At 50.8% G+C, this 13,241-nt stretch overlaps 2 protein-coding genes across 8 annotated transcripts in view; one reads left to right on the top strand and one right to left on the bottom strand.

Moving 5' to 3' along the window:
- LOC138753000 (retinoic acid receptor RXR-beta-A-like) overlaps positions 1-10,713 on the bottom strand; it is a 64,468-nt gene extending 53,755 nt beyond the window's left edge. The window contains exons 1-5 of the mRNA XM_069915595.1: positions 10,400-10,713; positions 9,126-9,363; positions 6,479-6,705; positions 4,804-5,091; positions 500-675 (exon numbers count right to left, since the gene is read on the bottom strand). Of these exons, the coding sequence (XP_069771696.1) occupies positions 500-675; positions 4,804-5,091; positions 6,479-6,705; positions 9,126-9,144 (710 nt within the window). The 5' untranslated portion in view covers positions 9,145-9,363; positions 10,400-10,713. The remainder of the gene's footprint in view (positions 1-499; positions 676-4,803; positions 5,092-6,478; positions 6,706-9,125; positions 9,364-10,399) is intronic.
- The window catches only part of bbs10 (Bardet-Biedl syndrome 10), a 19,047-nt gene continuing 16,501 nt past the window's right edge, over positions 10,696-13,241 (top strand). For 4 of the 7 annotated variants that reach the window (XR_011351912.1, XR_011351911.1, XR_011351910.1 and 1 more), the window contains exons 1-2: positions 11,026-11,214; positions 12,531-12,723. Coding sequence is in view for 4 of the 7 variants with exons in the window: in XM_069919509.1 (XP_069775610.1) it covers positions 11,133-11,214; positions 12,531-12,723 (275 nt within the window). In the remaining 3 variants the exon portion in view is untranslated. Of the gene's footprint in view, positions 10,785-11,025; positions 11,317-12,530; positions 12,724-13,241 lie in introns of those variants that run through there. The other 3 variants (XM_069919513.1, XM_069919511.1, XM_069919512.1) reach the window with 3 other exon arrangements.

The raw sequence follows: 13,241 nt of genomic DNA, 5'->3' as shown, positions 1-13,241 counted from the left end.
TATGCTTGGTGGAACCAAATCAAGGGGAGGGGGCAAAGGGTCAAAAGCAGGTACTCAGCACTGGCACTGGTACACCAAGAAAATGGTACTGCTTGTTACAGCCTTGCACAGGAATGTGCATAGATAGATAAACATGTTCCAAACAGATTGGGAATACAAAACCCGGCCTGTTCTCATAAACATGTACGTTTTTTAAACCTTGAGATTTAACTTCCAGGCCTCAAGTGGCGGGTGGGGGGGTTGTGTGAGTGAGATGGGGAGAAAGGGGTGCTTATTCAATAAGTAATTTAGACCACGTGAATTTGTGATTGATGTAACCTTTTTCTTAACTTGCTTAAATGTATAAATACTTTGGTCAATTTATAAGACTGCTTCAAGCAGTAACAGGGCTCTCCCAGATAAGCTGCTGCAGTTAACCACTACTTTTCTGGCTGCTGTTGGAACCCATAGTCTCTCCAACTGAACCATGGAGCCAAGCTAACTTGGGAGGAAAACGTACTGTCGCTGTCCAAACCCTGCCTTTAGGGCTGGGAAGGGAGAGGGGTCGTAGACAGAGTTAAAAAGGAGTGGGGAACCCAGAGCTGCTCCCACTGGATTGTCCAAATTCAGTTTGCAACGATCACCTTGGCTGTGCCCAGATAATGTATAGCGGTTACCTGGAAGTCCGACTCCCAGCTGAGCAACGCATGTTGGAGCATGGAGAAGCAGGGCTGTGAGAGGAGTCACGTGATGGAGTAGTGGCCGGACGGTGAACTCCAACCCTCTCCAGAAAAGTCGGGAAAAACAAAGAAAAACACAAAGGCACAGAAATAAAAGTTACAGAAAAGTGAGTATAAAGGTGGAAAGAAGATGGCGACAAAAAAAGAAAAATCGAAAGCAACGGTAAGAAGAGAGGAAGAGAAGACAAAGGAGGAAAAAGGTGAAGGCCTTACCTGTCCGAAGAGGCCCGCTGCGGAGAGAGAAACCCGCTCCCTCAGGTCGGTAAATAATGGACTACAAAAATGGCTCACAGAGCCGAGTAAAAGTGCGCAACCGCGCATGCGCGATGCGAATGAAAAAAAACACACCGACGGGAGGGGGGACCAGCTGGGGAGTCGATCTCCACAGCCGGCAAAGACAGCTGCAGAACACCTGCAGCAAGAAGAGACCACAGAAGACAATAGAAACAAGAAAGAAGAGAAGGAAAGGGCACCAAAGAAACAACAGATGGTCAACCCAGAGGAAGAAGAAGAGGAAGAGGAAGAGTACAGTGAAATAGAAGAAGAAAAGAAAGGCAAGGTAAAGGATATACTTGCTCTTATTAAAGGATACATGGGAGTCATTTAAAGAATGGCAAACACAGGAATTTAAGGATTTAAGAAAAAGAATAAACAACACAGAAGAGAAAATAAATAAAATGGAGATGACCTTAACAGAAATGGGAAAGAAAATGGACAAGATGGGAAGAGCGGGCAGTAGCAGCAGAAATGGAGGTAGAAGACTTAAAAAAGAAATTGGAGAAATCTAATAAAAAAACTAAAGAGACACAAGAACTACTAGCTCAAAAAATAGATACAATGGAAAACCATAACAGAAGAAATAACATAAAGATAGTGGGCCTTAAGGAAGATAAAGAAGGCAAGAATATGAGGGAGTTTATAAAAGAGTGGATCCCTAAGACCCTAGGATGTCCAGAACTACAGCATGAAATGGAAATAGAAAGGGCACATAGAGTATTGGCCTCTAAACCACAACCACAACAAAAACCAAGATCTATTGTAGTAAAATTCCTAAGATATACTACAAGAGAAAAGGTACTGGAGAAGACAATGGAAAAAGTAAGAGAGGGCAACAAACCACTGGAGTATAAAGGGCAAAAAATCTTCATTTATCCAGATACAAGTTTTGAACTCCTAAAGAAGAGAAAAGAGTTCAATACAGCAAAGGCGATTTTATGGAAGAAAGGGTATAAATTTATACTAAAGCATCCAGCGGTATTGAAAATATTTATTCCAGGACAACAAAACAGACTATTCTTGGATCCAGAAGAAGCACGAAAATTTGCAGAACAATTACAAAAATAGACTGAGGAAGACGGGTAATGAGAGTTAAAATGATCACGATTGATATGTATGTGGGTAAAGACAAAAATAGACTGAGGGATGAAGACGGGTAATGAGAGTAAAAATGATCACGATTGATATGTATGCGGGTAAAGAGGTATAAGAGTGAATAGAGACAATGAGCATACATGAATGTATCTGTACTTAGAGGAAAATATAGATAGTATAGACAAGAATTAATAAGGGAAGGTAATGGAATAGAGAGAATAAGGAGGGAATTAAAAGAGTGACCTTTGTGACATATGAAAAGTGAAATCTTTTCTGGGGGAGGCGGGGTGGGGGGAAATAGCGGTCACTGCAAAATCAGTTGACGCTTGCGAGTGGATTCGCAAATCCAAATGGAGAGGGGAGATGTGGTTGTCCGACAAGGGATAAAGGACAACTCAGGAGGTGAAGGGGAGATTGGGGATAAATAAGATAGAAATAGGAGAATAAGGAAAATGTTGGATGTTGTAGGAATGTTGTCTTATAAAGAGTTGAAAATAAGAAAACAGAAATGGAAAAGGAGGAAAGGTAATGATGGAAAAACGGAAAGAGAAGATAAACAAAATATAAAAGGGCTACGCTGAACTATATGTCTTTAAATATTAATGGAATACATAACCAAATTAAAAGGAAGAAACTACTAAATTTAAATGAATAAATGCATTCCATTAGAAAAAATAACAGATAGGTTAAGAAATAATATTGAAATATTCGAGCAAGTATAGGAGCCTTACATTAAATACAATAGCGAAAACCTACCGGGGACAAACAGTACCTAAGTTGATGGAAGGAGAAGGAAAGAAAAGAATGGACTCAGTAGAATTTCTGGTGTAATTTTGTTGAATGACAACATTGTCTGACTGGCTTAATGCAACCTAGATTGTATACCTAAAATGGATGAGGGGGGGGGGGTGGGGTGGTGGTTTGGGAGGAAAGGGGGGGGGAGAAAAAGTCACTGTATATGTGTGAAAAAGAAATAGTGTATATTATGGCTAATGTGATTTATGGTGTGAAAAATAAAAAATTTAAAAAAAAGAGAAGCAGGGCTGTGTTCCTCTGGAGAAAATCACCTACAATCTGAGGGGGAGGTATGGCACATATGTTGAAGTGGGGCGACTATATGCGTGGTCCATATTCTTTGGTGTACTGTAATGGGCAGGCAGGGCCAAATGGCCTACCGCTGCTCCTAGACACTATGGACTTGCAATTTTATTGGTAGATCCTGGCTAATCAAGAACCTATCAATCTCTGCCTCAATGATCTGGCCTCCACTACCACCTGTGGGAATTCCACAGATTTACCACCCTCGGGCTGAAGAAAATCCTTTGCATCTGCGTTCTAAGCGAGCGCCCTTCAATCCTGAAGCTGTACCCTCTCGTTCTCAACCCTCCCACCACACCTTCCAACGAGATATCTTCCCCCCCACCCTCCCCATTCTCTCAATTCCTAGTGAGCCTCCTTAAAACCCTATCCAAATTAGATTTCCGGGCACGAAAGACCTCATGCATGAACAGCTCATATGGCAACACAATTCTTTCAATTCAACCATGGCCTAGTTTTAATATTTACATTTAATTTTTAGGTTCAGTTTAGAGCAGAGGTCTCCAAAGTGGTCGATATCAACCCCTGGGGATCGATGGCACGTCAAGGATTCCACGAAGGGGTCGATGGTCCAAAATGTTTGGGGACCCCTGATTTAGAGACAAAGCACCCTTTCTGGCTTAATATCGCTGGGTGACCAGATCATGTCCAATACTTCAACTGTGGTCTTCTACAGAACATAAAAAGTTACAGCACAATTTGGGCCCTTCAACTGATACGAACCTACCAAAAGATTAAACCCTTCCAACCTCACTCTCTCAATTTGTTTTTCATCCATGTGCCAGTCTAAGAATCTCTTAAATCTCCCTATTGTTCCGACCTTCACCACCCACGCACGGCAAGGCATTCAAGGCTTTCGTGTTAAAAAAAAACTTGCCCCTGATGTCTCCCCTAAATTTTCCTCCCTTCACTTTGTAGAGTTGTCCTCCCGGCCTAGGAAACGGGTACTGGCTGTCTCCTATATCAGTGCCTCTCATAATCTTGTAGACTTCTATTAAGTCACCTTGAGGGGGCGCGGCACGGTTGGCGCAACGCCTTTACAGCGCAAGTAATCGGGGCCAGGGTTCCATTCCCACGCTATAAGGAGTTTGTACGTTCTCCCTGTGTCTGCGTGGGTTTTCCCCAGGGACTCCAGTTTCCTCCCACCATTCGAAATGTACTCAGGGTGTAGGTTAATTGAGTGTAAATTCACCAGCTCGGACTCTCGTGTCGAAATGGCCTGTTACCACGGTGTATCTCTAATTATTTTTTTTTTAATACCTCTCATCCTCCTTTGCGCCAAAGCAAAAAGTCCTCACTCTGTTAATGTTGCTTATTTTCCAAACCAGGCAACATCCTGGCGAATTTCCTCTGCACTCTCTCCACGATTTCCATGTCCGAGAACTGAACACAGTACTCCAAGTGTGATCTCACCAGAGTTGCAACATGACCTCTTGGCTCTTGAAATCAATCCCCCAACTAATGAAGCCCCCTATTCTCGAGAGATCTATGGATTTGAGCCCCAAAGTCTCTGTTCCCCCTCCAGGCAAAATACTTCCCATCTGCTACTAATTTCTGCTTTCTTCAGGCAGGGCAACCCTGTATCCACATAGCCAAGGTCCAATGGATCCTATACCTCATGACTTTTGGAGCGAGTTTCCCGTAGGGGATGTGACGCAATGAAGGCAAGCCCCGTGCTGGATATCGAAAGAATCTGGTCATCCTTCAGCCTACGTGCAACAATAGAAACCCTTGAGCCGATCTCACCTGAAGAGCGGTCTCCACAAATGGAACAGACCCGCCTCAAGGAGGAAGTGGTGGTGCCTGCTGCATAGGGGAATCCTTGGCTCGTCCCCAGTGACAACTGGATGTCATCAGAGCTACTGACAGTGTGTGTCCCCGACATGTTCATTGTGGAATTGACCTGGAACCAAAGAAGAAAAAGCCACCATTGCTTATAAAGTTATGAGGGGCTTAGATAGGGTGGGCAGCCACCAGAGGACATCTATTTAAGTGAGCGGAGGGCAGTTTAAGGGAGACATCAGGGATTTTTTTTTTAAAAAAACAGTGGTTGGTGCCTGGAATGCGTTGCTGAGGGGTGATAGTGGAGGCTTTACAATGGGGTCATTCAAAGGTCCCAGATTGGCACTTGGAGGCAAGAAAAATTGAGGGTTATGGCTGAGAGGTCGGGAAAGGTTCATTATTGTGGAGTAGGTTTACAACAGTGAGGGCTGAAGGGCCTGCTGGAATATTACAAAGCAAAGCTCCCTGCTGGAACATTACCAAGCAAAGCTCCCTGCTGGAATATTACCAAGCAAAGCTCCCTGCTGGAATATTACCAAGCAAAGCTCCCTGCTGGAATATTACCAAGCAAAGCTCCCTGCTGGAATATTACCAAGCAAAGCTCCCTGCTGGAATATTACCAAGCAAAGCTCCCTGCTGGAATATTACCAAGCAAAGCTCCCTGCTAGAATATTACCAAGCAAAGCTCCCTGCTGGAATATTACCAAGTAAATCTCCCTGTTGGTTTGAATGTGGAATCATGAGATTTAAAAGACCCAGACTGGTGCTTGGAAGCCAGAAAAATTCCCAGCTCTGTTAGCCTTGCCGGAGTTCAAAGGTTCCTTTCGTTACCATGTAATAAGACATTAAAAATGTAATATACATGATATACTACAACTTTGGCCAACAAATTGCCTGGGGACCCAAACAACAGGAGAGAGCTCCAGATCCAAACCTCTGACACGATCAGGAAGCCTTCACCACTCGAGGCACTTAGGGGACCTTCTTGCCCTCAGCACGCTCTCGAATCCCAGTTCGCATGAGCCAGTCTCCCGCAGCCTTTGCGGGTCCTCTGATCGGAAGTCGGGAAGTCGCCAATCGCCCATCCTACATTTCCCCCCAGCTGCAGCTGGCGCCAAGGGGGGGGGGGGCATTCGCAGCCAGCCTTGTTCAATCCTTTGCCATTCCTCGGTAACCCAAGCAGTTCGGAAAACACAGCAGGTGGTGGAATCCAGTGAATGAAGAAAAGCTGGAGGACTCAGCCATGGAGATGGTCAGGACCCTTTTCTGTGCCTGTCCTTCACCCGACACACCAAATGGTCTCTGCCCCCCTCTTCAACACCACCCATCCTTTCTCAGTTCCCCTGCCTGGCTGAGTTCCTCTAGCAGTTCACAGAATGGTCAGTGCGGGCCCTTCGGCCCATGGGGCCATGCTGACCCACATCAGCCTCAACCTCGCAGCTCCAGGAACCATGCGATGCCAGCCCATTTGACTGGCTCCCCAGGGCAGGACATAGAACGCCACTCACCTGAGGGCTGCTAACGGAGCCGTAGCCCAGGCCATGGGCAGACGGGAGCGTGGGGGAGCCCATGGAGGAGCTGATGACGGAGAAGGGCGACCCGATGCTGCTGGCCGGAGAGCTGACGGAAGACGAGATGCCCAGCCCAACCACAGAGCAGCGCAGGGGTGGGGAGCTGTTCGCCGACCGGAGGTGCTGCGGAGAATTCATGGAAGAGCTGTCAGGGCTCCTGGAATCTGTGGAGAACAGGGATCCACGTTCAGGTACAGACCCTTTAGTGCACCATTCCCCCTATCTACCTATCACCAGCACATAGTTCATGGCCTTGAATGAATCTCTGTCCAACTCTAACCCCCCCCCCACGAAGAGGAAAAATGCAAAGTTCAAATTTGGAAACAGAATTTATTGTCATGAACAAGTCACGAAATTCATTGTTTTGCAGCAACATCACAGTGAAGACATTTATATAAACCACCTAATAACAGTAAATAAAAATAATGCATGAAAAGTCAACGCAAGGCAGTGTCTTTGGTTCATTGATTATTCAGGAATCTGATGGCGGAGGGGAAGAAGCTGTTCTTGTGCCTCTGAGGGCTCGTCTTTAGGCTTGCAGAGTGAAGAGGGATGGTGGGGGTCTTTGAGGACAGGGGCACTGCCTCATGCCAACGTCCTCGATGGAGTAAAGTCTGGTGCCTGTGACGTCACAGGCCGAGTTAACAACCCTGTGGAGAGTTTATTTTATTGTCCTGAGCATTGACATCTATGTATATTCAACTACATCACATGTAACCCTGAGATTCTTTTATCCGCGGACCAGGCAGAATTTCTAATTACTGGTAACTATAAACTGTAAAACTGAACAAACACAGAATTTTTTAAATCCAGTAATAAATTGTGAGCAAAGTCAGAGTCCTTGAATGGGTCTCTAATTGAGTTTGTCATTGAGGAGTCTGATGGTGGAGGGGTAGCACCTGTTCTTCAACCTGGCGTGAGTCTTGTGGCACCTACACCTCTTTCCTGATGACAGCAACGAGAACAGAGAACAGAGGTGGCGTGGATCCTTAATGATGGCTGCTACCCTCCGACGGCAGCGTTCCCTGTAGATGTTCTCGATGGTGGGGAGAGTTTTGCCCATGACGTCCTGGGCTGCATCTACTGCCTTATGCTTGGAGATATTGGTGCTTCCCGCCCCACCTCGTACCAGGCCGTGAGGCAGCCGGCCAGCACACTCTCCTCTGCAGAGGTTTCTGATGACGTCCCACACCTCCGCCAAGTCCTGAGGAAGTCGAGATGCCTCTGTTCTTCCTCTGATCCCCTCTCAACCTCTGTACGTTCACCCTGCAGCGCGTGCGCGCCAGAGAAACTCAGCGGGTCACGCAACATCTATGGGAAATAAGAGCTTAACCATCGTTTCAAGCCAGAGCCTTTCATCAAGTTAGGAGTAAAAAGGGTGCGGTGGGGGGGGGGGGGGGGGTAAGAGGGCATAGACCGAGAAGAGAAAAAAACTGGGGTGATGGGGAGGGGGTGCGAATTCTCTGAATGGAGAGGGAAGGGAAGACAGAGAGACTGGGAAAGAGAGAGAGTCGGGGGGGGGGCGGGGCGGGGGGGGTTCAGGGAAACTGGAGAAGTTGATGTTAATGCCATCCGTTTGGAGAGTTCCAGAGCAAATATCATATATTTTGGCATACAAGTCGAGTCGTGAAACCCTGAAAAATTCCTCAAAAAGGAGGTTAACAGATATACTTTTGAGACCTTAAATTCGCCGATAAAAAAGATTGACGTCAATTTTTCCCCCCCCCGAGGTCCATGCTGGAAGCACCTCCTCACCACCAGTACTGCTGCAAAACAATGAATTTCCTGACAATAAATTCAGATTCTGGATCTATTGCTCAACTAGTCTACTGCATGAAATAAAGACAGAAAATGCAGGGGAATCTCAAGCCGTCCGACAGCATCTGTGGAGAGGGAAATAGTGAACATTCTCACTTCAAATGTTTCAGTGATCCGGATGATAACATGGGGGGAATGGGATCAGCGAGTTTGCAGATGACAAAGATTGGAGGCGGTGAAGGGTTTTCAAGGCTTGCAGAGAAATCAGGACCAGGTGAAAAAATGGCAGATGGAATTTAATGCAAGCAAGGGTGAGGTGCTGCATTTTGGAAGGACAAACCAAGGTAGGACACGCGCCTAAATGATCAGGGGCGAAGAACAGAAGGATCTGAGTGGGAAAATGGATCAGCTCAGGGTGGAATGGTGGGGCAGATTCGATGGGCCAAATAGCCTATTTCCGCTCCTGTGTCTTATGGCCTAAGTCGACTGAAAATCAGTCAGATTGAAGGCCCTCTATATTCTGTTCCGAAGCTGTCGGGGTATTTCTATACCAGATGTAATTTCAAAATGCCGCAGTTCTCAAGGCAGGGAACAAAGAATGATTTCACCAGCTATAGGAACATCTATATCCATCCAAGTCGGTGTATTCAACCCCACCAGCTACATACGTTCCCACAGTACAGCACTGGAGCATTCACTTAGCTTGCCTCTGGCATATACCTGTCGCATCACTCACCTTGGGGTGACACATCTGGGACCCTCCAGCTCCCAGGAGGAAGACCCGTCAAGAACCCGCACTCTGATCTGGGACGCTCTTTGCTCTTACCTCGGTTACTCTCACACATTCCGCCCTCGCCCGGTTCCGAAGCTGCAGAGAGGTCACTGGCAGGAGCACCCGGCCAGCCGTGGGACTTCGAAAACAACTGCTTAGTCACAAGCCTCCTGCCACCAGGAGGCTACCTCGTGCTCCGAATTTCACTGCGACTTTGAGACTGGCCCTTCCCAATCAAGTCATGCTTCACGTCTTCATTCCAAGCCACCGAACTTTCCTCACGCACCCTCCCCTGCAGAAACCCCGTGGGTCTTAAGAATGAGGTTAGTCTTTCCCTATTCCATGCCCATCAGACCTCCCCTGCTCCCAAAGGCGCTAAAGCAAGCCTCTTGCTCACTTAGGATCTGGCCCGGTCAGCCCTCTCTTGCAAATGTGCAGCAATCAATAATCTGCCCCTCCCCACCTACTACGTATAAATCACTTCTGCGGTCTCTCGACACCCACCTCCTGGAGTTAGTTTCAATCACACAACTTCACATCAATCTACTTCCATGTAATTCTTTTCAACAAAAATTCCCCTGGGGTGCAGTCTTCCAATCCCCTTCTAACTCCACAGTTCAGTCACTCCTTTTCCCTCTCTCTCCAGCTCTCATCACCCCTCCCTTATCCTACCCTCAACTTCCCAACTCTCCCTGCTCAGCCTCCTTCCCTTCTCGACCCAGGGCTCGCCCTCCCCTGTCCCTTCTCGACCCAGGACTCGCCCTCCCCTGCCCCTTCTCGACCCAGGACTCGCCCTCCCCTGCCCCTTCTCGACCCAGGGCTCGCCCTCCCCTGCCCCTTCTCGACCCAGGGCTCGCCCTCCCCTGTCCCTTCTCGACCCAGGACTCGCCCTCCCCTGTCCCTTCTCGACCCAGGACTCACCCTCCACTGCCCCTACTCGACCCAGGTATCCCCGTCCTCTCCCCAGGTCACCCTGCTCTGCCACTTCTTGACTCAGGTCTCACACTCACCTCACCCTCCTCTCTCCTGGACACCCTGCCCAGCCCCTCCTCTCCCCCGGAGTCCCTGCCCAGCCCCTCCTCTCCCCCGGAGTCCCTGCTCAGCCCTTCCTCTCCCCTGATACCCTCCCCACGACCCTCCTCTCCCCTGACACCCTCCCCACGACCCTCCTCTCCCCCGGAGACCCTCCCAACACCCCTGTCTCCTCAGGGCACCCTCCCCTGCCTTTCCCCTTTTCCGTCCTCACCTCTCTCGGGATTCCCTTCCCCGGGGATTACCCCCCCCCCCCCACTCCTTTCCCCGAGGACGGTCTCACTAACACCCCTCACCCAAGTTCTCTCGCCACGGACACCGACTCCACTCCCGATCCTCCCAGGCCGGGTCAATCGCAGAGCAACCGTCCCTCTGCCTGGGGCCTGCGGACGCGAACCTCTGGGACCAGTCGCTGCGCCCGGGGCGTCAGTCGGCCAATCTCCCTTTGACAGCCTGCAAGCCCCGGCTAAGCCTCGGTGCCCCGTCAGCAGTGCTCTCACACCACCGGAGCTAGGCCGCGTTCAGCCCGATCTCCCCAGCCCCGCAGAGGACCGTGAGCCTCGGCGCTCGGCCGCGCAACCTAATTGGCTGCCCGGAGGGCCAGCAGGTCGGCAAGTGGGCGGAGGCAGGGCCGATGAGCGGGGCGAGATGACTGGCAGGCACGTGGACCTATCAGGAGAGGTAGGGACGGGCGGGGGCGGAAAGAAGCCGGTTGAGCAGTGCGAATGGCGCCCAGAGGGAGGGCGGAGCAAGTCGGTGGGCGAAGCAAGGAGTGTGGGCGGGGCGATCAAATGGGCGGGACCGTGCGAGTGGGCGGAGCGAGTGGAATAGGTGTGGTCGTTCGCGACGGGGGCGGGGAAACGCGCTGTGGGCGGGTCCGACGTGAGAGACGAAATCCATTGGACGGGGACAGACCTCGGCGACGATTGGCGGCAGACGGGTCGCGCTCAGCGAAACTACGTGGTCACGGGGCCGCCAGCGCCGCTCCCTTTACCAACATGGCTGACGTTGTAACGTCACGAGCGTGACATGAAGGAAGCCCATCACGTGGGGGCGTTGCATCACCTGGGGGAACAGCAGCGGATGGTCGGGGAGCAGCCGGCCGCCACAGGTGGGACGTGGAACCGGAGGTGGGTGGAGGTACAGCGAGGAATTCAGGGTCAGGAGCCTTGCTGACGTCTGTCCTATTCACGGGGCAGAATTCAGGGATGAGGTGAGGGTTTGGGGTTCAGTCGGTATGGGGGTACTGGGGCCGGAGGTCAGGGTTCAGTTGGTGTGGGGGTATTGGGGTCATAGGTCAGGGTTCAGTCGGTGTGGGGGTATTTGGGCCAGAGTTCATTCGGTGTGGGAGTATTGGGCCAGAGGTCAGGGTTCAGTCAGTGTGGGAACATTGGGGCCAGAGATCAGGGTTCAGTCAGTGTTGGGGTGTTGATGTCGGGGTTGTCAGTGTATGGGGTATTGGGGTCAGAGGTTAGGGTTCAGTTGGTGTAGGTGTATTTGTGTCAGGGTTAAGTTGGTGTCAGGGTTTGGGGTTCAGTTGGTGTCACGGTTTGTGGTAAAGTTTGAAATTGGGTATCAAGATCAGAGTTCAGATGAGGTTCATGGTTAGAGTTTCCAACGTTGGGAGGGTCTCATGGGTCCGTTATTTGGAGGTTGGTGTTCTGTTGGCACCAGGACAGAGCTCAGGAGAGCATTTGGATTTGGCTGTATTGGGGTGGAATGGAATAGATTTTGTTGTGAGGTGGGTTCTGACAGGCCATGGACTGGCATTCAGGATCTTACTGGACTCCAGAACACAGGAAAATCGGAACAGAAGATTGCCTGCACCCTATTCAACATCACCATGCCAATCCAGGAACCTTCAGTTTCATGATTTGTTTTTAATTCACCCATCTCCTCCTTAAATACATCCAATGGTTCACCTACCAATATGGAAGGCAAACACTTCCAGAAATTTATGCACGTCAGTTTTAAATGACTGCTCCAGTGTGGAAGAGCTTTCTTCTGTTTCTGACTTTGAGAGTGCCATGGGATGGTGTGGAGGGAGCTTCACTTTGTCTGACCCCGGTAGTGTGTGATGGGCCGGTGTGGAGGGAGCTTCATTGTGTCTGACCCTGGGAATGTGTGATGGGACAATGTGGAGGGAGCTTCACTCTGTGTCTGACCCCGGGAGTGTATGATGGGATGGTGTAGAGGGAGCTTCACTCTATGTTTGACCCCAGGAGTGTGTGATGGAACAGTGTGGAGGGAGCTTCACTCTGTGTCTGACCCCAGGAGTATGTGATGGGATGGTATGGTGGGAGCTTCACTCAGTCCTTCCATGTCAAACAAGACTGGAACCAACAGAACACCACGCTGCGTTGCTGCCAGGTGTCTGGGGGGAGTTTTCATCCAGTTTACACTCTCGCTTTTTGGTGTGTTGTGCAGCAATGGGAGGTCGGCCTGTTCTGGACATTGGAGAACTGGTGCATGTGGCTGAGAGCCTGGAGAGCGTGGTGGCACGGTGCTATGGGCCCCTTGGAGGTCAGGTGCTATTCACCAAAGCCACTGGTGAACTCCTCCTCACCAGGGACGGGAGCTGCATCCTGGAGGCCCTCCTGTTGGATCACCCTATAGCCAGGTCAGTCTGGGGTCAATCCTTGCCCTACCCTGAGTCAGTGTCGCCCTGTCCCCGGTCAGCCCGGGGTCCGTGTCGCCCTGTCCCCGCTCAGCCCGGGGTCCGTGTCGCCCTGTCCCCGCTCAGCCCGGGGTCCGTGTCGCCCTGTCCCCGGTCAGCCCGGGGTCCGTGTCGCCCTGTCCCCGGTCAGCCCGGGGTCCGTGTCGCCCTGTCCCCGGTCAGCCCGGGGTCCGTGTCGCCCTGTCCCCGGTCAGCCCGGGGTCCGTGTCGCCCTGTCCCCGGTCAGCCCGGGGTCCGTGTCGCCCTGTCCCCGGTCAGCCCGGGGTCCGTGTCGCCCTGTCCCCGGTCAGCCCGGGGTCCGTGTCGCCCTGTCCCCGGTCAGCCCGGGGTCCGTGTCGCCCTGTCCCCGGTCAGCCCGGGGTCCGTGTCGCCCTGTCCCCGGTCAGCCCGGGGTCCGTGTCGCCCTGTCCCCGGTCAGCCCGGGGTCCGTGTCGCCCTGTCCCCGGTCAGCCCGGGGTCCG

The sequence above is a fragment of the Narcine bancroftii genome, chromosome 2 (assembly GCF_036971445.1).
Source record: "Narcine bancroftii isolate sNarBan1 chromosome 2, sNarBan1.hap1, whole genome shotgun sequence".
Lineage (NCBI taxonomy): Eukaryota > Metazoa > Chordata > Chondrichthyes > Torpediniformes > Narcinidae > Narcine > Narcine bancroftii.
The sequence above is the reverse complement of the archived record's forward strand: the minus strand, read 5'-3'. Positions and strand labels throughout refer to the sequence as shown.